The sequence below is a fragment of the Panthera uncia genome, chromosome E1, assembly GCF_023721935.1.
Source record: "Panthera uncia isolate 11264 chromosome E1, Puncia_PCG_1.0, whole genome shotgun sequence".
In the NCBI taxonomy this organism is placed as follows: Eukaryota; Metazoa; Chordata; class Mammalia; order Carnivora; family Felidae; genus Panthera; species Panthera uncia.
The window spans coordinates 48042052-48069063 of NC_064814.1; the positions used below are offsets into that span (position 1 = coordinate 48042052).

Below are 27012 nucleotides of genomic sequence, written 5' to 3' on the forward strand. Positions count from 1 at the left end.
GTTCAGGAGAAAATTACTACAGAGTTTGGAAGCTGGAAACTGGATATGGGGTATGTTTTCCCTTCTGCCTGATAGAGTCATTTTCTTCTAAAGTGAAAAATGAAACTTTATGTTGACAGTGGCAGTGACAGGGACATGCATGTGTGTATATAGTAATTCTGACCATACTGGTCAGGCCCCAGCTTCCCTGGGCCACCAGCCTGGTCCTTGGCCCCTCTGCAGGGGTAGCCCTTGTTGCCAGCTTGCTTTGTGCCCTGTGTCCTCCCAGACTTCTCTGTTCGTATTCGCCTCCTTGTCTATATACATAGTTACAGATGTTGATTTGTGGGTGCTTTTTTGGAAAAAAACAAAGAACAAAAAACAGTTAACATATTGTTTGCCTTGTTCTGCAACTTGTTCTTTCCATTGCTACGCTGGTGTCTGGAGGTCTTGCCATGCTAAGATTCATAATTGCTACATCGTAGTTCTGAGTTTAGATCAGTGATGGCCAGTAGAACTTTCTGTGATTGTGAAAATGTTCTAGCCGCTGTCTAGTATGGTCGCCCGTGGTCGTTGCATGTGGCTAGTGTGACTGAGAACTGAATCATTTTCTTTGAGTTTAATTAAGATCAAATGGCTACGTGTTTAAGTGTTTAAAGCACAAGTTTAAATGAGCCACAGTTTTTTCAACCGTCCTCCTCTTGATTGGATAATAGGTTGTTTTAATTTTTCACCCCTTTTTTTTAAAAGGGCTGTGAATGTTGTATCTTCTTTTTTTTTTAATGTTTATTTTTGAGAGAGAGAGAGAGCGTGCAGGTGGGGGAGGGTCAGAGAGATGGAGATAGAGAATCCAAAGCAGGCTCTGTGCTGTCAGCACAGAGCCTGACACAGGGCTTGAACCCACAAACCATGAGATCATGACCTGAGCTGAAGTTGGACACTAAACTAACTGAGCCACCCAGGTGCCCCGATTTTTCACTCTTTTAGATGAAATATTTTACTTAAAAATCTATTGTTAAATAATGCTGCATTGGAAATTCTTGTACTTACCTTTCTGATTACTTACATGTTTTTTTGAAAAATGTTGGGGAGTAGAATTGCTTGATAGAAAAGTAATCTACATTTTTAATGCTTTAGTAGATATTGCAAAAATCTCAATTTTCTGAAAATTTAATATTTGAATATCATGAAAATTTAATATTTTAATATGATATCATGAAACTTGCAGTTCTCCGAAGGGGCTGTATTAATTGATACTTTCACTAACAGTACATATGATAGTGTCTATTTCCCTGTGCACTTAGTTTTGCAAGCTTAATGACCAAAACAATGCTATATGATTTGAATTTTTCCCTTTCTTGAGTTTTAGCGTGAGTGTGCATCCAGTGTGTTTTTGGGGGCAGGCAGGAATTGCCCCCATGGTGTCTCATTTTTCTGCTGTGGTTTCGAAACTTCCGCATGATGTGTCTGGGGTAGATCTTTTTTCCTTTCATGTCACTAAATACTCCCTGGGTCTCTTTCATTCTCTGGGCATTTCCCCCCCCCTATTATTTGAGTATCTCATCTCTTCTGTTTTCTCATTCTTTGCTTTGGGAACTGTTAGATGTTGAAAATTTTGGATCTAGTTTCTGTTGTTTCACTTTTGTTATTTGGTCTTTTTCAAGTTTTGCATTGTTATATATAGTGTTGTGGGAAAATCCCTTGGCTTGAAGACGCAGGCTTGTTTATCTGTGTCCATTCTGCCACCGTAAAAGCCCGTTAGTGAGTTTCTTATTTCCACTGCCTAGGTTTCTTTTTGGTTCTTTTTCTTTCTTTTAAATTTTTTAAAAATGTTTATTCATTTTTTAGAGACAGAGAGAGAGAGAGAGAGAGAGCGAGCACAGGCAGGGGAGGGGCAGAGAGAGAGTGGGAGACACAGAATCTGAAGCAGGCTCCAGGCTCTGAGCCATCAACCCAGAGCCCAACGCCAGGCTTGAACTCATGAACTGCGAGATCATGACCTAAGCTGAAGTCAGACACTTAACTGACTGAGCCACCCAGGCGCCCCTGGTTCTTTTTCTTAACAGCCAGTTCTTTAAGTGTACAGTTTCCTGTTGTAGCTCCTGGGGAGAAAATAGACCTGTTTTCGTTTCTTTCTTTTTTTTTTTTTTTAAAGCAAACTTTACTCCCAACATAGGCTTGAACTCACAACCCTGAGATCAAGAGTCTCATGCTCTACCAACTGAGCCAGCCACGTACCCCCGAAATAGACCTGTTTTTATTAAAGAGTCCTTTCTTTTAAAGTCTCCTTTTATTTGCTTTATTAATTGTTTTCCTTCATTGTTACTTCTCCTCTTGGCTGGGTTTGCGCTGTTTGATGATATTTGGTGAGAGACAAGGAAGTCCATAAAACAGTTTAGGAAGACTTCCGGTGAAAATAAGGAAAATGCCCATGTGTATTTTTTGCTCCCTTACTCCTTGGTAGTGTTGGACGAATTAGGCTGCCCTATAAAGATACCCGACCCATGTGGTTATGCTGGGTGTTTCTGCATTAGAGCGTTCTTCAAATCAGTGTTCTGTTTATCTACTAAGTATTACTTAGTGCTTCCCGTGTACTAGGCATTGTACAAGGTGTTAGATGTTATTAATGCTTATATAGAAATTCATTGATATAGCATAGTTGTGAGAAAAAAAGTGAAGAGGGTATATTGAATGAAATAATACCATTTAACGAAGTGTCTAAATGTCAAGAGCGTAATTTGAAACGATTGCCAGGATGAAGTCAGAAGTAAATCACTCCACAGCTTAAAAAGAGTTCTGTCTTATAAACTCTCAGAAGTCGATAATGGGTATATCTTCAATTACAATCACTTCAAATGTTCCAACAGTAAAAGGCTGCAGAGTAGACTGATATTTTAGTTATTTTCTTAAGGGTTCTTCATATCTTTAAAAAACCCCACCATCCTGACTATCCTTTAACAAATTGGTTTCCTCAAAATGCCATGACTCAGATATGGGAGTCATTCGTATGGAGTGTACTAATTTGGAATGTGACAGTTGCCTTGGATTCAGGTTGGATGCATATCATCCTTGCACTGTGAAATTGCACGTAACGGGGATTCATGAGAGGAATTCCTGTTGACTTTATAAAAACGTCTTTATACCCCATTACAGTATTCACTGGCCCCTGGATATCAGCTAATCACCGATTAGCATTACTTTTTGTCTTAAGTCTGTGAGGCTCATACCTCCGTCATATTTTTTCCTAGGTAGTAGGAGTTTCTTCATTTTCCAAAGGGGAAATTTACTTTGAACTTTTTCTCTTTTTGGAAGACTTTTCATGTGACCAGATGACAGTTTTGAGTCTAGGAATGTTCCTTTTTATTGACTGTCAGGTGCTGGCGTGAACAGCCTCTGGAGTAATCCCTGACCTCTTAATCTGTCGCAGATCCCAGACTACAGGAATGCAGTGATCGTGGCCAAATCTCCAGCCTCGGCCAAAAGGTAGGTGGGAGCTCATGACTACTCCTTGGGTCCATGTGGAGAATCACATCCCCAGTTGGATCCTGGACATTCTGGATTCTGTCTCAGCGGTTCCCTTAATTCTGTGGGCTTTTAATTTTTTTTTTTTTTAAGCTTATTTATTTTGAGAGAGAGAGTGAGTGCACGCGCACAAGCAGGGAGGGACAAGAGAGAGAGGGAGAGAGAGTTCCAAGCAGGCTTGGCACTGTCCGTGCAGAGCCTGATGTAGGGCTCGAACTCACAGACTGTGAGATCATGTCCTGAGCTGAAGTCAAGAGTTGGATGCCTAACTGACTGAGCCCCCCAGGCACCCCTGTGGATTTTTAGTTTAGAAGATTGTCTGCTGGCTCCATTTTAAAAATGATGATGTCTTTTCGTCTTTTTTTTCAATCCCAGTATGTGACCAGTAGTCAGAAACTTCCAGGTCTGTAGGGATGCCTGACCTAGTTCTTGATTGGCAGCCGCTCGTCGGTCTTCAGATCTGCCCTTTAAGATACCAGTGAATATACTTTGTGACTGTTCACTGCCTTTTATGAGAAGAACTCAGTAATTTATTAACAGAATTATATCCAGCCAAGAGGCCACTTACTGGTACGTGTTGAAAGGTGACATTTTACTGAAAGGCCTACAAATAGGGCAGTGCTGAGGGTTCTGTGTCACCTGGAGTAACTGATGAATCAGTAACACAGGACTTAAAGAGGCTTGGGGTTGAGAGGATTTCCCACGCCAGCGTTTCCAACAAAGCAGGAAAGGGAGAGAATAAAAGCGAACGTTGGAAGAAAGGCTTTTTCCTAAAAAAGCTCTTTTAAAATTGTGTCCCGGAATTATCCTGCCTTTGGTCACTGGATCCCTGTTCAGCCCTGTGGTGTGTAAGGAGGCCACAGGCACCTACCTCTGGCCTGGGCCCGCAGACCGTTGCTACCGAAGGATGAGGAGAGCTCGCGGACAATAAGCCGCTGGTTTCGAAGGTATTACGATAAGTAGTTTTCCGTGGTAAACGAGGAATGACATTGGGTCTATTAACGAGGTTGGCATTACTGCTAAAAACATGAAGCTGTGTCCAGTGCAGCCAGTGCTGTGTCCACACAGCGCTTCCGTTAAGAGTCTTTATCAGCAGAGTCTTGTCCATTTGATTAAGTTGGAGCCAACCGTGACTCGTCTTGGAACATAAGATCCCATTTTTCCAAGCATCGTGCTGGATCAGATTTAATTTAGTAATTTGTTTTTCTCTGATACACATGGTTTCAGTTGTTGTGAAGGTGAAAATCGTAGAACGTGGAACTGATCGTTTTAAAGTCTACAGTTCATTGGCAGTTAGCGCCCCCACAGTGTTGTGCAACGACCATCACTCTCTTGTTTCAGAACTTTCTCATCACTCCTGAAGGACACCCCGGACCCGTTAAGAAATCACTCTCCATTCCCTTCTCTCCCCAGCCCCTGGCAACCACTGATCTGCTTTCTGTCTCTGGATATGCCTCTTCTGGACATTTTATATAAATGGAATCGTACACTGGGTGGCCTTTTGCATCTGGTTTCTTTCACTTGACACAATGTTTTCGGGGTTCCTTCACATTGTCTCCTGTGTCAAGATCTCATTCCGTTTTATGGCTGACTACTCTTCCAGCCTGTTTAGCCATCCACGTATTGAAGGACGTTTGGGTTGTTGCCACCTAGTGGCTGTTGTGAGTAGCACTGCCGCAAACATTTGTGTACCCGTTGCTGTGTGGACGCGTGGTTTCCTTTCTCCTGGATGGATACCTAGGATTGAAAGCGCTGGGCGTATGGTAATTCTAGGTTTACATTTTTTTTAAATGTTTCTTTATTTTTGAGAGCGAGAGTGTGAGCAGGGGCGGGGTGGAGAGAGGGAGACACCGCCAGGGCAGAGCCCAACCCGGGGCTCGGACTCACGAACTGTGAGATCATGACCTGAGCTGAAGTTGGATGTGCAACCCGCTGAGCCCCCCAGGTGCCCCCTGTGTTTACCTTTTTGAGGGGCTGCCACACCAGGCCACGTTCTCACCAGGAACGTACGAGGATTCCAATCTCTCCACATCCCGACCGACGCTTATTTGCTGTTTCGTTACTGTTACAGCCATCCTAGTGGGTGTGAAGTCGTGTCTCGTTGTTGTTTTGATTTGTACTTCCCTGGTGATGAATGATGTTGAGCGTCTTTTCATGTGCTTCTTTGGAGAGATGTCTACTCAAGTCATTTGTACTTTTTTTTTTTTTTTAAGAGAGAGTGAGTATGAGCTAGGGGAGGGGCAGAGGGAGGGAGGGAGGGAGGAAGAGAGAGAGAATGAATCCTAAGCAGGCTTCATGCTCACTGCAGAGCCTGACGCGGGGCTCCATCCCACGACCCTGGGATCGCTACCTGAGTCAGAATCAAGAGTCAGATGTTCAACCGACTGAGCCAGCCAGGTGCCCCTTTTTGCACATTTTTTAACTGGGTGGTTTTTCTTTTTGTGGTTGAATTGTAGGAGTCCTTTATGTATTCTGGAGACTAGATCCTTATCAGATACGTGGTTTGTAAATATTTTACCCCATTTTGCAGGTTGTCTTTTTCCGTCTTGATATGGTCCTTTGACGCACAGAAGTTTTTAATTTTATGGAGCCCGGTTTGGCATTATTGTTACTGCTTTTGCTTCTGGCATCGTATCTAAGCAGCCATCGCTAAACCCAGGGCATTAAGTTTTACCCCTATGATTTCTCCCAATAGTGTAGTTTTAGCTCTTAGGTTTGGGTTGTCGATCGGAGGGAGGCGTAGGTAGGGGTCCAGCTTCTTTCTTTTCCACGTGATTGTCTGGTTGTCTAGCACCATTTGTCAAAAAGACTGTTCTTTCCCCCCTTGAATGGCTTTGGCATTCTTGTCAAAAATCACTCGGCCGTAGATGTTTGTGTGTATTTGTGGACTCTCAGATCTGTTCCGTTGACTGTATGTCAGCACCACACTGTTGTGGTTGCCGTGGCTTTGTAGGAAGAGTCGGATGAAGACACTCACAAGTGGGTCAGAGTGCGAGCACCGCTCCCTGGGAATCCTCTGCTGACACAGGTGGGGAGTGGCCCTGTTACCACTGACTGACGGGGCCCCATCTGACGCCACCTCACAGGGGAGGGGGAAGGGCACCTCTTTACTGCCGAGTCGGGGTGGAAGTCCAGGTGTCCCTCTGCACTGACACCCGGCGGGGCGCGGGGGGTGATGACCGCCCGGTGGGGATGAAGAGTGCCAGCCCCCTACTTGGCCGTCTCTTCAGCTGCCCCGTTGGCGGGTTTGGGGCTCATCGTTATCGCCTGGCAAGGGAGGCGGTGCAGGCCCCCTGCTTGACCTAAACTCGTGTGGGCGAGTGGCATAGCTGGTTTTTCCTGGGGTGGCCGGGGGTAGGGTTAAAGTTTTCTGACGTGGGAGGCGGTCTCTCTCTTGGTCCTGTGGCTGGAGAAAGCAGGCTTTTGTCTGCGCTTCTTTGGTATGTGCCTCTTGGCATTTTGGGTCGCCCGCCTCTCCAGCTGCGAGTCTGGGATATGGGATGACATGGGATGACGAGACAGAAAGACCAGAGGGCTCAGCACCTTGTTATCCCCGCAGTCCCGAGGTCCCCGGCCAGTCTGTGTCTCCTGTCCTCTTCAGAGGCTTCTTAGGTTTGTTTCATGTGTAACATCCGGGTTTTCAGTTCTGCTCCGTGGTGGGGGGCCTTCCATCTCGGCGGAGACCGGAGCAGCAGCAGTGTGTGTCGATCGGTTTTTTCCCACTAAATACCAAAAGAATATGATGAATTTTCATTTGACTCGCCCATATGGATAGGCTTTTGGTAACTTTTATAATACTCAGTTTACATCTGACTTCATGTGTTGATGAGATTTTATCATTGTAATAGCCTTTGGATTCGTTTATTTGGCATTTGTTGGTACAGTTGACTCTTGAGCAACACAGATTTTAGCGGTGCCGCCCCTCCCCCGTGCTTCAGAATCCACGCATAACTTGGACTCCCCCAGGACTTAACTACTGACAGACCGCCGTTGACTAGAACCTCACTGATAACGTAACCAGTCAATTAACACAAATTTTGTATGTTACGTGTAGCATACTGTATTCTTACAATAAAGTAAGCTAGAGGAAAGAAAATGTTATTAAGAAAATCATGAGGAAGAGAATACATTTACAGTATTGCACTGTATGCATATAAAAAAAAATTGGCTATGAGTGGACCCACGCAGTTCAAACCCATATTGTTCAAGGGTGGGCTGTACCACACTGAGTTTGTCATTTACCCATTCAGATGTTTATTGAGAAGCTATTGTGCCGGGTGGATGAGGCCCGAGAAGGTGCCCTCAGGGAGCTTACGTTTAGCGGCAGATGTTTTAGCTGCTATTGTGGACTGAATGTTTGTGTCCCCCCAACATTCGTCTTGAAATCCTCACCCCCACTGTGATGGTTTTAGGAGGGGAGGCCTTTGGGAGGTAATTAGGTCACGAAGGAGGAGCCGTCATGTATGGGCTTAGTGCCCTTAGGAGAAGAGACCAGTGCTGCAGGGGCCGTCTGTTCTCTGCCCCGCTGCCCCGCGAGGGCACAGTGAGAGACAGAGGCCCTGTGCAAACCGGGAAGCAGGCCCTCATCTTGGACCTGTAGCCTCCAGAACCGTGAGAAACACATTTCTGCTGTTTAAGCACCCCCGGTCTGTGGTATCCAGTTACAGCAGCTGGAACTAAGACGTCTGTGTTACCTCACTTGATCTTCTCTAGCTAGGAGGCCAGCGTCTTCTCTCTCTCTCTCTCTCTCTCTCTCTCTCTCTCTCTCTCTCAGACGAAGAAACACACCCAAGGGGCTGAAGAAGGCGATCCATGGTGATTGAACAGTGTATGTTCACTGGAAAGTAATGGCACCGCTAATCACTTCTCAGGGTGTTTTCCACACCAGTGATTATGGGATTTGGGTGTTGGCCAAATATGATTCAGGTGGACTTGCCCCTCCACTCGGTAGATATGTAAGTGCTACTTAGACTTTGAGAAAGGATACCAAAGTTGGAGATGTAACACTGAAGTCAGGACTGACCATAAAGCTAAAGCAATCGTGATTGTGTGTGATTGGGAAAAGATAGAAAAATAGCTCAGTGGAACAGAACAGAGTCCAGAAATAGACCTACGTGTATCTCGAATACTGATTTCCAGCAGAGGGGCAGAGGCAATTCTGAATGGAGAAAGGATAGTCCTTTGAACAAATGGTGTGGGAATGACTGGAAATTCATGTGCAAAATCATCAATTCTGAGCCATGTTTTACATCATATACAAACATCAACTAAAAATGAATCCCATACCTAAATGTAGAACCTAAAACTATAAAGCTCCCAGAGGAAGACATGGGAGAAAAATCTTTGTGACTTTGGTTGGACAAACATTTTTTTATTTTTTTATTATTTTTTTTTATTAAAAAAAAAAAATTTTTTTTAACGTTTATTTATTTTTGGGACAGAGAGAGACAGAGCATGAACAGGGGAGGGGCAGAGAGAGAGGGAGACACAGAATCTGAAACAGGCTCCAGGCTCTGAGCTGTCAGCACAGAGCCCGATGCGGGGCTCGGACTCACGGAGCGTGAGATCATGACCTGAGCCGAAGTCGGACGCTTAACCGACCGAGCCACCCAGGCGCCCCTGGACAAACATTTTTTAAATATGACACCAGAAGTCCGTTTTATAAGAAGAAAGTTGTCACATCATGTGTCATCAAAATTAAAACTACTCTTCCAAAGACTTTATGAAGAGAATGACAGAAGACACAGACAGAGTGGGAGGAAATATTGGGAAAGCCTGTATCTGATAAAGAATTTGTATTTAGAATATGTAAAGAATTCCCAAAACCTATTAGGGAACTAACAACCCAACTGAAAAATCGGCAAAAGATGAACAGACCCTTTACCCCAAAGTACATATTCGAATGGCAGGTAAGCACGTGAGAATGTTCAGCACCATTTGTTATGAGGCCAGTCCAAACCGAGGCCACGGTGAGGCACCTGTACACGCCGTTAGCATGGGTAGTAGTTGAAGCGACTGACCACACTGAGTGGCAGAACTTGGAGGCACTGGAGCCCTCGTGCGCAGTTCGTGGGAATGTAAAATGGTATAACCGCTTTGGAAAAGAGTTCGTTGTTGTTGTGTTTTTAATTTTTTAATGTTTTTTATTTTTTAAGGGGGAGAGACAGAGACAGCACAACGTGGGGAGGGACAGAGAGAGAGAGAGGGAGACAGAATCCAAAGCAGGCTCCAGGCTCTGAGCTGTCGGCACAGAGCCGACACGGGGCTTGAACCCATGAACCGTGAGATCATGATCTGAGCTGAAGTTGGACGCTTAACCATCTGAGCCACCCAGGTGCCTCACGGTTGTTTTTTTAGAGAGCTAAATATATGCCTGTCCTATGATCCAGCCATTCTACGCCTAGGTATTTACCCTGGAGAAAAGAAAACATAAGTCCATGCAGAGATTTGTACACGAATATTCAAAGCAGTTTTGTAATGGTTCAAAACTGGAAACAATGCAGAAGTTCAAGTGAATGGGCAAACTGATAGACCCAAACAACAGATTGTGGCAGTGTAAGGGGGTGACTTTGGTGTCCCATGTAAAATGGATGGATCTCCAACATGTTATCCTTAGTGAACGAAGAAAGACAAAAAAAAAAAAAAAAAAAAGATACTCTGATTCTACTCACAGAATTCTAGAAAAGGCAAAACTATGCTGACAGAGAACAAACTATTGGTTTGCCTGGTGCCGGAGGGAGAAATTACAAAGGGGCACCAGGACGTGTCTGGCAGTGAGAGAGATTTTCCTGGTCTTCGTTGTGCTGATGGTGGCACGGATGTGTACGCACATCAGAGCCTATGAGATTGTACAGTGTAAACGTGTATATTTTATGGTGTCTTCGTTCTACTCAGTACAATTTAAAAATCGACGCTCACTGCTTTTCTGAGGCTGTAACGCACCTTGTCTCCTGTGGTTGGTTCTCACTATGAAGTACGTGGCCGGGTGGATTAGCAATTAAAAGCCAGGAGGCTGAGGCTTCGCGGAGTCGCTGCCGTAGGCTCCCCTGTGGGCCGAGCACAGAGCAGGCTGGCCGCCGCCCATCGCTGCCCCGGCCAGAGGGACACGCTCGTCACGTGGGGACTCCATACTTTGTCCTGCATCCTAACACTTGCAGGTCACCTTCTTTCTCTTTTCACGAATTCTTTCGGAAACCGCGTCTGATTTATGTTGTCTTCTGTTTCTCCCGCGAACGCTGGAGAATGGGGGCTGCGTGATTTCTGAACTGTGTCTACTGCTCTCCCTCAGGGCACAGTCTTTTGCGGAGCGCCTGCGACTGGGAATTGCGGTGATCCACGGGGAAGCGCAGGACGCCGAGTCCGACTTGGTGGATGGACGGCATTCCCCGCCCATGGTCAGGAGTGTGGCTGCCATCCACCCCAGCCTGGAGATCCCCAGTAAGTGCGCTGGCCCCTCTTTGTCACTTCCCGCTTTGGTTTTAAGGCTGACTGAATTTGTTGTTTTTCAGCTGTGAACTGCCTCTTCTCTGTTTTTTCTTTAAGTTGGCAAAAATGACTAATACTTTTCCTGGCCTGGCCTGGTTGTCACAAGCGCATTTCAGAGAGCCCTGTGGACTGTAGAGCCTTCTAGAAGCAGTCGGTGTGATCACAGCAAGAACTAGGAAAAGACTCCGTTCTGGCACTTCAGGGAATTTCATTCATTCAGTAATATATCCTAGAGAAGGGTTTAACATAAGCAAAAAACTTTGTATGTGCAAGTTATTCACTATAGTGTTATTTTGAATGCAGAATATTGGAAAAGTCTAAACGGCTTAGCAGAGGGTAGGGCTTGAATTATGCTGTATCAGCACAGCTAATTATGCAGCCTGTTGACATAATTAAGACTGTCTGGACACAAGAGAAAAATCTGGAACATATGGGAATGGGCAGAACACAAGAGGGTATACCTGTGTTTGTGTGAGGCCCGGGAGGGAATATGGAAGATGAAAATACTGGTGACAGGGTGGTAGGGTTATGTGTGAATTTGCTTTTGTTTCTAAGAAACTTCCTTCGTGCTTTGTTAACATCTTCTTGATTAAAAAAATACTGCCTTTGTTTGAGTCTGATGGGGAGGAAAAACTTATCCTCTGCCCTCTTTAGGTTCAGGCTTTGGGACCTGCAATAAAACTCACAAAAGAAGGCACCTGGGTGGCTCATTTGGTTAAGTGTCTGGCTCTCGGTTTTGGCTCAGGTCATGCTCCGAACTTGTGAGTTCGAGCCCCGTGTCCAGCTCTGTGCTGACAGCGTGGAGCTTTCTTAGGATCCTCTGTCTCCCTCTCTCTCTGCCCTCCCCCACACTTGCTCGCGCACACTGTCTCTCAAATACATAAGTAAACATTAAAAAAAAAAACTCACAAAAGATAGATTAGTGCGAGAAAAGACAGGGTTTAGGATTGGGGGCCTCTATACCATTTTAACAGGGGAAGCGGAAGCTAGAAAACAGGTGACTTTTAGGAGAGATGAGCGGCTCCTCAACACGGATGGCAGTAGGATAGCTTTGTGACAGTGTCTGTTGAGCTGTGGTGCTGACCTCTAGTCTCCATGGTAGGTCAGTCCTTCCTGGTTGTTCTTGGAGTGGGTTTCTGACATGGGCATTCTTTTGAATGGGCATTCTTCTGGGGGGCTCTGCTTTTAGGCAGTAGTGGATGTCAGGAGCCCCAGTGCCTTCGGCTCAAGGGATAAGCCCCACCCCTGAGCGTGGGGGAAAGCACATTCCTGTTCAGTTTGGCAGTCACGTGGGCTCCATTCAGGAACACATCCCGCAGTCTTTAGACGAATCAGCTCCTTTTAACTTCTGGGTCTTAGCTTTAAATGTGGCCTTAGCTAGTGGTTTCTGGACTGCAGAAATGGAGCTGCTGGTTTCCCGTCTGCAAACCAGGGAATGGGGGGCGCCTGGGTGGCTCAGTCGGTTAAGCGTCCGACTCTGGCTCAGGTCATGATCTCGTGGTCCTTGTTGGGTCCATGTTGGGGTCTGTGCTGATGGCTCAGAGCCTAGAACCTGCTTTGGATTCTGTGTCTCCCTCTCTCTCTGCCCCTTTCCCGCACATGCTTGCTCGCTCTCTCTCTCTCTCTCTCTCTCAAAAATAAATAAACATTAAAAAAATTTCTTTTTTAATTAAAAAAAAAAAATGAAAACCAGGGAATGGGACTCTCTGACGTTTCCTCCATCTGTTTATTTGCTCTCTCTGTTTCAGCTCATTTCATTCACGATTTTAATTATAACATTTCCGTGCTTATGTTTTAACTCAGGTGGTGAACGCTGGAAGATTTGGGGGGGATTATAATTGAGAAGTTGAATTTCGCAGCTCCTACGTGTTGCACTTTGCTTTTGCACATTTGATGGCCTGACCTCTCTGTGTAATACTTGTTAAAGTTAATAGCAAATAGATACGTGACAGCAAAAGAAAGCATTGTTCCTGTGGCATCTGACGCATCTATTTTGAGATTTTGATTGTATCACAAGATTTTGATATTTAGTGTTAGGTTTAAAAAATTAGTTTGTGGGGCCCCTGGGTGGCTCAGTCGGTTAAGCATCCAACTCTTGATCTCAGCTCAGGTTTTGATCTCAAGGTCGTGAGTTCAAGCCCCGCTTTAGGCTCCGTACTGGGTGTGGAGCCTACAAAAAAAATTTAATAAAATAATAAAATGTTAGTTTGTACATTCTTGTTTCTTAAACATGAAAAACTCCCAACTAAAACAGAAAACAGTTCTTTTCCAGAGTGTGTACACGTTATATAAATATTCCAAACATTCCGTTATAAAGGAAGAAAATAATCATCAATGCTACATCCAGAGACCCATTGCTCTTTTCATGGGTCTCTTCTCAGGTTTTCCTTACTTGTGTTAAGGAGATGCGGTGCATCCTGGGCACAGAACGCGCGCCTCCCTCCATAACGTACCTTCGTCCACGTGATTAGAAACTTGCATAAACAGCATTTTTTTTTTTTTTAATTTTTTTTTCAACGTTTTTTATTTATTTTTGGGACAGAGAGAGACAGAGCATGAACGGGGGAGAGGCAGAGAGAGAGGGAGACACAGAATCGGAAACAGGCTCCAGGCTCCGAGCCATCAGCCCAGAGCCTGACGCGGGGCTCGAACTCACGGAGCGCGAGATCGTGACCTGGCTGAAGTCGGAAGCTTAACCGACTGCGCCACCCAGGCGCCCCCATAAACAGCATTTTTAATGGCTGTTGAATATCCCATCTTAAAGATGTGGCTTAAACCTAAGCCTGAGCAGGGTCTGGCTGGTACTTGTTCTCGCCTGCTCCTTGCCAGTAGAATGTTGCAGTGCGCGTATGTGGGTAAAAACTTCTGCACTTGGGTTTATTTCATTGTAAGTTTCTAAAAGTGAGATTAAGGAGGCCCAAGCTGAGAGTGTTCGTATGGCTCTTTGTTGGGTTGATTTCCTAAAGGCTACACTGCTGTGCTCTTTCCCCGGTACTGGTGTCAGGTGCCTGGGAAAAGTGTGGAAAATGTAAAAAAAAAAAACAAACAAACAAACAAAAAAAACCACTTCAGTTTTGGGATTTGTCTTGCTCTGTTGGGTTTTGCATTTCTGTCGTACCCCGCTGCCCCCTGCCCGCCCTGCCACCTAGGATCACACATTGCGTTGAATTGTCATACCCCCTTAGCTACCCTTTTAATCCACAGCAGTGATTCCCAACCAGGGGGTGCCATTGGATTTTGTCCCATTGAGGACATTTGGAGGTGTCTGCAGACATTTTTGGAGGTCACAAGTGAGGGGGCTGCTCCTGGCATCTAGTGAGAAGAAGCTAAGGACACGGTAAAGGTCCTGTGACACACAGGACAGCCCCCACAACAAAGAATTATCTAACCCAAAACGTCAGTGGTGCCGAGGTGGAGCAGCCCTGATCTGGAGCACTCCTACTTTTTCCTTCAGTGACCCTGACCTTTCTGCAAAAATTGAGTGAAAGTCACATAACCTAGAATCAGCCATTTTCGAAGGTACACAGTTCACTGGCGTTTCGTACGTCTGCAGCGTGGTGCAACCACCATTTCTCCCTGGTTTCGAACACCTCATCCCCCCAGAAGAACACCCCTACCCATTAAATTATCACCCCCATGCCCCCTTTCTGTTGCTATGAATTTGCCTGTTCTGGACATTTCATAGAAACGGAATCATACAGTCTGTGACCTGCGTCTAGTTTCTTTCACTGAGCGTAACGTCTTTGACGTTCATCCAAGTCGTTGCGCGTACTGGGACTTGATTCCTTTCCATGGCCGGATGCTTTTCCGTTGTGTGTGGATATGGCACAGCTTGCTTGTCATTCCCCCACTGGTGGGCACTGGAGTTGCATCTGCCTTTGGCTCTAAGGCTGTGACGTTCATTCGTGTGCCCGCTTCCCACAGACCTAGGATTTCATTTCTCCAGGGTTAGAATTGCTGGGTCTCGTCGTAACTTTATGTTTAACTTTCTCAGGAGCCCTCGAACTGTTTTCCACAACAGCTGTGCCATTTTACATTCCTCCCAGCCGTATACAAAGGTTCTGATTTCTCCATATCCTTCCCAACACTTATTTCCTGATTTTTAAAGATGTTTGTTTATTTTTTGAGAGAGAGAGTGAGCAGGGGAGGGACAGGGGAAGAGAGAGAATCCCCAGCAGGCTCCGCGCTGTCAGCCCCACCGATGTGGGGCTCTCTCTCAGGAACTGTGAGATCATGACCTGAGCCGAAATCAAGAGTCAGATGCTTAACCGACTGGAGCCACCCAGGCGCCTCTCCTGATTTTTTTTATAATAGTCTCCCTAGCAGGTTGAAGTGGTATTTTGCTGTAGTTTTGACCTGCATTTCTCTAATGGCTAATGATGTTGCATGTGCTTGTCCACTTGTATATCTTCTTTGGAGAAGTGTCTATTCAGATGTTTTGCTTATTTTTAAAATTGGTTTGTTTGCCTTTTTATTGTTGAGTTGTAAGAGTTCTTTATATACTCTAGACACTAGACTAGCGTGACTGTGAGATCATGACCTAAGCCGAAAGAGTCGGACACTTAATTGACCGAGCCACCCAGGTGCCCCACTTATATGTGGCATCTAAAGAAAAAGCTCAACTCATAGAAACAGGCAATAGAATGTTAGTTGCCAGGGCCTGGGGTGGTGGAGGAAATGGGGAGATGTTGGTCAAAGGGCACAAATTCTGGGGATCTAATGTACAACATAACTGTAAATTAATAATACTGTATTTTATACATGAAAACTTAAAAGTTACTGAGAGAGTAGTTCTTAATGTTTCTCACTACACACACACACACACACACACACACACACACACAAATTGTAATCATGTGAAGTGATGGATGTGTTAATCAATCTTACTGTGGTAATCATTTTTCCGTATGGATGTGTATCAAATCATTATGTTGTACACCTTGAACTTAACAACTAGTTCTTTGTCAGAGACATCTCAGTAAAGCGGGGGGGAAAACTGATTGACTATAAATGTTTATTTCTTGACTCAGTTCTTTTCCTTGATCTATATCCTCATCCTTACGCTAGTACCACATACGATTAATACAGCTTTGTAATAAGTTCTGAAATAGGGAAGTGTGAGTCCTCCACCTTGATTCTTTCTTTTTTGAGATTGTTCTGGATATTTGGGGTTCCTTGTATTTCCATATTTCAGGAATTTATGGTTAGCTCATTTCTGTCAGAAAAGCAGTTGGGATTCTGATAAGGATTGTATTGAATCTCTAGGTCACCGGGAGCATTGCCATCTTAACAGTGTTAATACTTACATCCATGAACATGGACTGTTTTTCCATTTATGTATGTTTTCTTTAATTTCTTTGAGCAGTGTCTTAATTTTTTCTTTTTTTTTTTTTTTTTTAATTTTTGAGAGAGAGAGAGTGTGAGCTGGGGGAGGGGCAGAGAGAAAGGGAGACACAGAATCTGAAGCAGGCTCCAGGCTTTCAGCTGTCAGGCTCTGAGCCAATGTCAGATGCTTAACCAACTGAGCCACCCAGACGCTCCTGAGCAGTGTTTTAATAGTTTTTAGTGTACAAGTGTTTCACCTGTTTGGTTAAATTTATTCCTAGGTATTTTATTCTTTTAGATGCTTTTATAAATGGAGTTGTTTTCTTAATTTCTTCTTTAGATTGTTCATTGCTGGCATGTAGAAACAACTGATTTTTGTGTGTTACCTTACAACATTTGCTGCATTGGTGTATTAGCTTTTGTAGTTCCTTGTGGATTCTTTGGTATTTCGTATATATAGGATCAAGTCACTTGCTCATAGAAATAGTGTTACTTCTTACTTTCCAATCTGGATGCCTTTTATTATTTTTTTTTCTTGCCTAATTGCCCTGGCTAGCACCTCCTGTACAATGTCGAATAGCAGTGGAGAGGATGGGCATCCTTGTCTTGTTCCGGATGTTAGGGGAGAGTTTTCACTCTTTCATTAAGCATCATGTCAGCTGTGAATTTTTCACAGTTGCCCTTTATCAGGTTGAGGAAGTTTCCATCTGTTGCTAGTTTCTTGAGTCTTTTTATCATGAGACATTAACTTCTTAGAGGCTGTATCGTACGTTTTAATATAGAAACTTTGTGTGTGTGTGTTTTCTTCTGACCAGTGCTAATTCCTAAAGAAAAGCCCCCAATCACAGTTGTTGGCGATGTGGGAGGAAGGATCGCCATCATTGTGGTATGTAGACCTCTTTTATTATTCATTGTTGTATTTTGCCGTTGTTACTCTGCTGAATTATTTGCTAATTATGTGGGGATAGGGGTATGGCCAGGTAAGTCTCATTTAAGTTGGTACCTGGGCTCAATGTTTACTTTGGTCCAAAAATTGAAAATTGTTATTAGTTTACTAAGAAATTACAACTCCTTAGTCAACTAAAATATTGTGCAGCTGATGTTCATAACATGGGAAATTGTTTTGTGCTGAAAGCGTCCGAAATTGATTACGACTGTTTAAAACACACATCCTCTCGCACCTCATAAAACTAGCGCACGAAAGGAGCGTCTTTAATGCCTGTATAGTTACAAGAGGAATAAAATGAACACGTGGGTCCCCCATTACTCAGCTTGGAATCAGAACATTGTCCTGTCCCCCTGAAGCCAGCTCTGGGCTTTGCCCTGGTCTCCCCTTCCTCTGTTCCCCGCAGAGGTTGTCAGCAGCCTGAAAGTCGTCATTCGTACCCTTACTTGCCGTTGCAGTCTGCCATGAGTGCGTGTGTCCGAAACACTAGGTTGTTTTCGTTTGCAGGTTTTTCATGTTTATATCATGAAGTCTTTGTGTACTTTGTGACTTTCTGTTCAACGCTGTTTTGAGATTCCTCTGTGTAGTTAACATGTGGTTGCACGTTACGTTTCTTCATTGCTGTGTGCTGTTCCATGGTACAGCCAACACTCACCTTACTGATCTGTTCTCCAGGCATTGAACATACAGTTTTTCTTTTTTTTAATGTTTATTTGTTATTATTATTTAAAAATTTTTTATTTATTTTTGAGAGAGAGAGCACAGGGGAGGGGCAGAGAAAGAGGGAGACGCAGAATCTGAAGCAGGCTCCAGGCTCTGAGCTGTCAGCACAGAGCCCGACGCGGGGCTCGAACTCGCAAGCTGTGAGAGATGACCTGAGCTGAAGTCGGACGCTTAACCGACTGAGCCACCCAGATGCCCTTATGTATTATTTTTTTTAATGTTTATTTATTTTTGAGAGAGAGTGAGAGCGCGCATGCGTGTGAGCTGGGGAGGGGGCGGAGAGAGGGAGGGAGACGCAGAATCTGAAGCAGGCTCGAGGCTCTGAGCTGTCAGCACAGAGCCCAATGCGGGGCTCAAACTCACGAACTGTGAGACGATGACCTGAGCTGAAATTGGATGCTTAACTGACTTAGCTACCCAGCGGCCCTTGATTGTTTATTTTTGAGACAGAGCGAGTGAGCAAGAGCAGGGAAGGGGCAGAGAGAGGGAAACAGAAGATCCGAAGCAGGCTGTGCACTCGAACTCACAAACCATGAGACCATGACCTGAGCCGAAGTCAGACGCTTAACTGACCGAGCCACCCAGGCTCCCCTGAACGTAAAGTTTTTCTGTTTCCAAATAATACTGTTTTGAACAGTGTTGCGTCTCTTTTCTGGTGCATACACGTTAGACTTCCTCGGTGCCTGGGAGTGGGGCTAGGGGGTCTAAGGCACACACATTCCCAACTTCACTGGCTGGTGCCAAATTGTTCCCAAAGTGGCCGCGCCAATTAACCAGGGCTCCCTGGTGCTTATAGTTTTGTTTGTACTTTTTCTGAATCAGAAAATCTCCGATGTCACCCTATAGGGTAATAATAGCTGTGCCCGTTAATTTATTCCTTAATCAGCAAAATCTATAGTAACAAGATGCTGTGAATTCAGTAAAGCCTTTGCCCCCTTTCTGCTGCAACTACATTTAAGACAAAAACACTTTTTTTAATGTTTATTTTTGAGAGAGAGAGACAGAGATAGAGAGACAGAGAGAGAGAACGCGCGCTCATGAGTGGGGGAGGGGTAGAGAGAGAGGGAGACACAGAATCCGAAGCAGGCTTCAGGCTCTGAGCTGTCTGCACAGCCTGACACGGGGCTCGAACCCGCCAATCTCGAGATCGTGACCTGAACTGAAGTTGGGACGCTGAACCGATTGAGCCACCCAGGTACCCCACAACTTTTTGTTTTAAAGTAATTATTGATTCATAGGAAGTAGCTCCCCCCAGATTATACAGACACATCTTGTGTCCTCTTTATCCAGCGTCCTCCTCCTTGCTTAACTGTACCACAATCTGGAAATTCAGATCACCACCACTCATAGAGCTGCTTCTGATATTGCCGGTGTTGCATACGTGCATATGGACGTGGAGCTTTGTGTAACCACCACTGCAATCCAGATATGGAACTGTTCATCACCACGAAGCTCCTTTGTGCCACTCCTTTATGGCCACACACCCTTCCTGCCCACCTGATCACTAACTTGTGGCCGTGTCTAGTCTGCCCTCCTTTTTACTTAAAATTTTTTTTTAGTGTTTATTTTGGAGAGAGAGGGAGAGACAGAGCGTGAATGGGGGAGGGGCAGAGAGAGAGAGGGAGACACAGAATGTGAAGCAGGCTCCAGGTTCTGAGTTGTCAGCGCAGAGCCAGATTCAGGGCTTGAACTCATGAACCACGAGATCATGACCTGAGCTGAAGTCGAATGCTTCACCGACTGAGCCACTCAGGCGCCCGTGTCCTCTGTCTTTATAACGGTTATTTCAAGAAAGTCATATAAGTGGAATATATAGTAGGTAGCCCTTTAAGATTGATTTTTTTTTTTTTCACTTAGCACGTCTCCCTGGAGATCCACCAAGTTGTTATGTATATTAATATTTGCTTTTAGTGCTGAACAGTATTCCATGTAGGTTGGTACCCCAGTTGAACCACTCACTGATGAAAGGACATTTGGATTGTTTCTAGTTCTCTGCTATTAGATATAAAATTGCTCTGTGCTCTTGTGTATGGGTTTTTGTGTGAACAGAGTTTTCCTTTTTGTGGGATAAATGACCAAAAGTGCAATTGGTGGGTTGCATGGTAATTGCAAATACAGTTTTATAAGAACCTGTCAAGCTCTGTTTCAGAGTGGCTGTACAATTTTACCAGCAGCACTTTTAAGAAAAAAAAAATTTATTTTGAGAGACACAGAGACAGCGCAAGTCGGGGAGGGACAGAGAAAGAGAGGGAGAGAGAGAGAATCCCAAGCAGGCTCCACACTGCCAGGGCAGAGCCCGATGCGGGGCTTGAACTCATGAAGCCAAGAGACCATGACCTAAGCCAAAACCAAGTTGGACACTTAACCGACTGAGCCACCCAGGCGCCCTTACCAGTAGCACTTTTAAAGTAATATGTATTGGGGGCGCCTGGGTGGCTCAGTTGGTTAAGCATCCGACTTCAGCTCAGGTCATGATCCCACGGTTGGCAAGTTCGAACCCTGCGTCGGGCTCTGTGCTGACAGCTCAGAGCCTGGAGTCTCTTCAGATTCTGTGTCTTTCTCTCTCTCTCTGCCCCTCCCCCACTCACACTCTGTCTCTCAAAAATAAATAAACATTAAAAAAAATTAAAGTAATATGTATTGGGGCGCCTAGGTGGCTCAGTCGGTTGAGCATCAGACTTCAGCTCAGGTCACGATCTCATGGTTCATGGGTTCGAGCCCCGCATTGGCTCCATCCAGACAGTTCAGAGCCTGAAGCCTGCTTTGGATTCTGTGTCTCCCTCTCTCTTTGCCTCTCCCCAACTCATGCTGTCTCTTTCTCTCAAAAATAAACATTAAAAAAAATATAAAGTAGTATTTTTTTCTTTGATCATAGTAATATCAGTGTACATTTGAAAAGAATATATATATATATGGCAAGGACGTTATATATATATATATGTATACATACACACACACATATACATACATATGTGAATATTTATTCAACTCTAGACAATGCTTAATACCGTAATGGGGTTCAAATAACTTTGGTAGCCTGGGTGTGATGAGGAAAGACTCCGTTTTCCACCTCCTGTGTCTCTCTCCCGTGTGTCTCCTTTATTGCTCACACAAATGTGTGGAGGTTTTTGTCTACAACACCAGCTGGGTGCCCTACAATTTAACTCGGTTCTGACACTGTCTACTCAGAGCTAGGGTCTGAGCCCCAGGGGTTAAGGGTCAGTCCCCCAAGACTGCTCCCACCCTACTTCAGTTGCCCCAGGTTACCCACAGCTTCTGTACAATATGACTACAAATTGGAGGTTCCCATGACCCCGTTCCCAGGTTGGATTCATTTGCTAGAGCAGCTCACGGAACTCCGGGAAACACATTTACCGGTTTATTAAAGGATGTTGTAAAGGATACAGATGAAGAGATCTGCATAGGGCGAGGTCTGGGAGGGTCCAGAGCACAAAATCTCCCGTCCCCGTGAAGTTGGGGGCACGTCACCGTCCCAGTATGTGGATGTTTTCACTAGTCTAGAAGCTCTCCACACCTTGTACTGTGGGGATTTTTATGGAGGGTTCATCACAGAGGCATGATGGATCATTAGCTCTGTTTCCAGCCCCTCTTCTCTCTCTGGAGGATGGGTGGGGGAGCTGGAAATTCCAAGCTTCTCCTCATGGCGTCGTCTTTCTGGTGACCAGCCCCCATTTGGGAGCCCACCGAGACTTCCCTCCTTAGAATAAAAGATGCTCCTAGTATTCTTACCACGTACGAATTTACAAGGGTTTTAGGAGCCCTGTGTCAGGGATGGAGTCAAAGACAAATACTAGAATAAGACATGTTCCTAGTATCCTTATCACAGGAATTTACAAGAGTTTTAGGAGCTCTGTGCCAGGAACCCGGGGCGGAGGCCAATATTTTCTATCCTGTCATACTGGGAATATGTGGTCGATAGAAGGGAAACCATTGGATTGCATATTTTGTTAAAATAATAACTATTAGTGTTTTTCCCATTATAAAAACGTATGTAAAAAGCATATTTGCCATATGCCCAGCAGAGAAAATTTGGAAACTGAAGAAAACTAACAGGAAAAGAGGAGAGGTCTACGTAGAGTCAGAAGCCTTTCCTGACAGCTTTATTATGCATTTCAAAAACCAAAAACCCTTCAGTGAACATTTCTGGAGCCCCTGCAGGGTGAGGGCACAGTCCTAGGCACAGTAAGGGATGACACAGAGAGGGAGGCCCCAGGGAGCCTTGGGTGTGGCCAAGACGCCACCTGTAGATGACAGGCACCTGGCAGAGGAGCCTTGCTGCAAAAAGCCAGCAGGGAATGTGGTGGCGTCGCAGCCACTTAGACTCGCAGTGTGACCTTGCCGTCGGGGCGTTACACGCAGCAGCAGATTTGCTAGAGTAGAATTGGACCCTTTCTTTTTCCTGGCTTTGCGCACGTGTTCATGTGCCTTCCACTCGCTCTGTGATTGGACAGGACGACATCATCGATGACGTTGACAGCTTCCTCGCTGCAGCAGAGACCCTGAAGGAAAGAGGCGCATACAAGATCTTTGTGATGGCGACTCACGGCTTGTTATCCTCGGATGCTCCGCGGCTGATCGAAGAGTCCGCCATTGACGAGGTAACAGCCGCCGTCGTGGGCACTGCTGCCCTGGCACTCCTGTGCCCCCTCGGTCCGGGTTATAGACAGCGGGTGAAGGAGGAGTTCTTTGTGGTTACGAATGGACTGAAAATGTGGGTTATGTTTGCATTTCGTGGGCTGTAAGCCTCTCTCTGCCTTTTGCCCCTGGTAATAGTTCAGAGTCTTCCTAATTCTCACAAATGGTGCGTGTGGTGCACAGTGCCGTGCCCACCCTCCCTCGCTCGAGCTCCATCACAGCCCCGCAGGGTCCCCGTTGACACCACTTTCAGAGAGCATCAGCAAGGGTGAGTGACTTTTTAAGGCCACACAGCCAGTAGGCTGAGCATCTGTGATCAGACCTTAACTTGCCTGACTGCAGAGCCCCGCTCTGTCGCCGGTGCAGACGCCTGTGGGGGGAGACTGGGGGAGACAGGCAAACGGGGCACATTTCCCGGTTGCACGCGGCTCCCTTGAGGCTGAAGCCAGGCCATTCGGGTTTACTCACCTCGCTCCGTCCACCCCCCTGGTCCGCTGGCTTGTGTGCTTTGACGGCATACGTCACATTTTCATTATGTCTTAAGAAATGGAAGTGTTTTGCCATGTATGTTCCTGGGTATTGAATCGTACATTGGCCAGAATTGTAAGATTGGTTAAATCTTACATTGGATTTACTTTTCCGAGTTCCGCTTTTGGACTCTTCAGCGGCAGATTTCCTTGAGCTTGGCCCTGTGTTTATGGGTCCAAGGTGCCTTCACACAGACAGGCCAGGCTCACGTGGCTCAGGTCAGATCCAGCCTCCTTACTCAGCTGGACAGACATACTAAGGGACCAAGAATGAGGCTACAGGCATCCAGGGCTGGAGAATCAATATGGAATTCACATGTTAAGTAGGCTAGGAAGACTTCAGGCCCACAGCAGCTCTCACTGGTCTGTCCGTGTGGTTCTCACGGGTGCTGTTTGTGGGCAGAGCAAGCCAGAGGCCTGTGGGGGAGCTGCTGGAGAGCCACGCCTCCCAGAGCCCACTGGACTTCAGAGGAGGCGTAAAAGTAGTGGAAGCTGTGATTTCACGTGAATGGTATGGAAAGTTCTGTGTTTGATACCAGTTGGTGGATTTTTTTTGTGGGGCGGGACCTGTTGTGTCTTGTACAAGCTGTGATGCTTACATTCCTCTTCATGTTTCCATTTTTGCCTCAGTTGCTAGGAATATGAAATACAAAATGATGAGTCACAATAATTGCATGAGGCTAGGTTTTCCTGTCCCTGGTGCTGATTCTGAATAATTCCTGGTTGTTATATCTGTTTCAACAATCTCATTGTGTATATGCGTCTCTATTATAAGTTGTCGTGAAGCTTGTTTTGGAAGCAAGGAATGTCTATTATAAATATGATCTAAAAATTATTCCCATCCCCCCCTTTTTTTTTAAATTTAAAGTTTATTTATTTTGAGAGAGAGAGAGAGGGAAAAAGAGAATCTCAAGCAGGCTCTGCACTGTCAGCACTGAGCCCCAGGTGCCCCAAATCCCCTGTTTTTTTTGTTGTTGCTTGTTTTTTTAAGAAAGCTGAGTATTTTAATATTTTTCCATTTGTAGCTGTTGGAAAGTGCCTGTTTATCTTTTTTTGATCTTTATCAAATCTTAACTTTAAGAAACAACTTTATTGAGATATAATTTACATACCGTACAGTTCACCCATTTAGAGTATAAAATTCAGTGGTTTTAGTATATCCACAGAATTTTATAGCCATCATTCTCATTCGCTACCCCCCCCCCAAAAAAAAAAAACCCTGTTGCCTTTAACAACACCCCCCCCCGTTTCCACTCAGCCTTAGGCATCTAGTAATCTGCTTTCTGACTCTATAGGTTTACTTAATTGGGACATTTCACATACATGAATTGTGTGATGTGTGACCTTTTGCGTCTGGCTTCTTTCAATGAAGATACTGTTGTGAAAGTTCATCCTTGCCGTAGTAGAGTATCAGTACTTCCTTTTTATTTGTTGTTGAATATTTCATCGAATGGATATACCACATTTTGTTTTTTCATTCATAACTTTAAGGAAATTTGGGTTGCTTCCACTTTTTGACTGTTGTAAATAATACTGCTATAGGGGTGCCCGGCTGGCTCAGTCAGTAGAGCATAGGACTCTTGATCTTACGAGTTGTGAGTTCAAGCCCCACGTTGGGCATGGAGCCTACTTAAAAAAAATACTGTTACAAACATTTGTGTACAAGTTTTTTTGTTCTTTTTTAAAATGTTTATTTATTTTTGAGAGAGAGCACAAGTTGGGGAGGGGCACAGAGAGAAGGGGACAGAGGATCCAAAGTGGGCTCTGTGCTGTCAGCAGAGAGCCCGATGCGGCTTGAACCTGTGAACTGCAGGACCATGACCTGAGCCGAGGTTGGACGCTTAACCAACCGAGCCACCCAGGGGCTCCTTGTGTACAAGTTTCTGAACGAAGATTGGTTTTCATTTCTCTTGGGTCGTATGGCAACTCTGTGTTTAACCTTTTGAGGAACTTCCAGACTGCTTTCCAAAGTAGCCAAACCATTTTACATTCCCACCAGAGGTACGTGAGGGTTCCAGTTTCCCCACATCCTTACCAGTAGTTCTTTGTTTTTACTTTTTAAAATTTACATCCAAATTAGTTAGCATATAGTGCAACAATGATTTCAGGAGTAGATTCCTTAATGCCCCTTACCCATTTAGCCCATCCCCCCTCCCACAACCCCTCCTGTAACCCTCAGTTTGTTCTCCGTATTTATGAGTCTCTTCTGTTTTGTCCCCCTCCATGTTTTTATATTATTTTTGTTTCCCTTCCCTTATGTTCATCTGTTCTGTGTCTTAAAGTCCTCATATGAGCGAAGTCATATGATTTTTGTCTTTCTCTAATTTCACTTGGCATAATACCCTCCAGTTCCACCCACGTAGTTGCAAATGGCAAGATGTCATTCTTTTTGCTTGCCGAGTAATACTCCCTTGTATATATATACCACATCTTCTTTATCCGTTCATCCACCGATGGACATGTGGGCTCTTTCCATACTTTGCCTCTTGTCGATAGTGCTGCTATAAACATGGGGGTGCATGTGTCCCTTCGAAACAGCCCACCTGTATCCCGTGGATAAATGCCTAGTAGTGCAATTGCTGGGTCATAGGGTAGTTCTGCTTTTAGTTTTTTGAGGAACCTCCATGCTGTTTTCCAGAGTGGCTGCACCAGTTTGCATTCCCACCTTACCAGTAGTTCTTATTCTCTTTTTGCCTGTAGCCATCTTAGTGGACATAAGGTTATCAGGTCTTGACCTAAGAATCACAAGTAGTGTTCACATTGACTGAAAACACCATCAAAGGTACGGTAGACCCACTGTCCTGTCAAGTCAAACTACAGAGATTTGAGAACATATCACATTTTCACATCCAGCCGGGAAGCTACCTGGTTTTATGATGCTCTCGGTTTTTCTCCTCTCGATTTGCAGGTGGTGGTTACCAATACGATTCCACATGAAATCCAGAAGCTCCAGTGCCCCAAAATTAAAACGGTGGATATCAGCATGATCCTTTCGGAAGCCATCCGTCGGATTCACAATGGGGAGTCCATGTCCTACCTTTTCAGAAACATAGGTTTAGATGACTGAACAGCTTTCCTTTCTTAAAACTCCCAAGGGCCAGACTGGAAGCGGAACGTACTGTGAGGGCTCACACCTGATTTGATGCACTTCACGGGGGCCGATTATGCTTTCTTCCTTTCTCTTTGTTAATTCCTATGAAGATAGACCAACTTTTTATGTCGGGTTAGGTGTTCGTGAGTTTTGGGGGCGATTTTTATAAGAGAAAAACTATATTCTCCTCCTAAATAAATTAACGATCTGGTTGTTTGTAGTTTATTTCAAAAATAGCTTGGAATACGATTTTTTTAAGCTCACAGACAGCCTTTTTCCAAAGTTGCTAGAGCCCAAGTGCTTAAACAAGTTAATGAAATAAAATGATCTACTGTGTGTTACTTGCAGTTGAAAAGCCAAAAAGATAATACCATTAAATCCAGTAAGTGACATTTTTAGAAATGCTTTTATAGACAAGCATATGTGAGTGATTATTACGTGACCATTATTTATTTTCTGCAAAAAAAGAGGGAATAAAAACTTACGTTGTGTGTGTGTGTGTGTGTTTTTTTAAACTTTGTGTATTGGCCATTGTTTTATAATTAAAATAAAAAGAAAGCTGAATATACGTGCCGTGGGTGTTGAAATGTCCGTCCGCCCGCTCCGTTTTGTCTTCTGCATCTTGTCGGGGTGAGCCAGTGGCCTCTCGGGGATGTAATATTTCCTGTTCTGTTTGTCCAGGACCCGCACATTTCTGACGTGTAATGGCTGTGGCAGGAGAGGAACTCGAGTCCCAGGCTGTGAGCCACGGGGGGCAG

At 44.9% G+C, this 27012-nt stretch overlaps 1 protein-coding gene across 4 annotated transcripts in view; it reads left to right on the forward strand.

The window, feature by feature from the left end:
• Positions 1 to 26745, forward strand: part of PRPSAP2 (phosphoribosyl pyrophosphate synthetase associated protein 2) — a 46513-nt gene extending 19768 nt beyond the window's left edge. For all 4 annotated transcript variants that reach the window (XM_049636884.1, XM_049636885.1, XM_049636883.1 and 1 more), the window contains 5 exons: positions 3407 to 3462; positions 10790 to 10938; positions 17127 to 17197; positions 22453 to 22599; positions 26072 to 26745. In XM_049636884.1, coding sequence (XP_049492841.1) covers positions 3407 to 3462; positions 10790 to 10938; positions 17127 to 17197; positions 22453 to 22599; positions 26072 to 26230 — 582 coding nt within the window. In that variant the 3' untranslated portion in view covers positions 26231 to 26745. The remainder of the gene's footprint in view (positions 1 to 3406; positions 3463 to 10789; positions 10939 to 17126; positions 17198 to 22452; positions 22600 to 26071) is intronic.
• Positions 26746 to 27012: the final 267 nt, after the last annotated feature.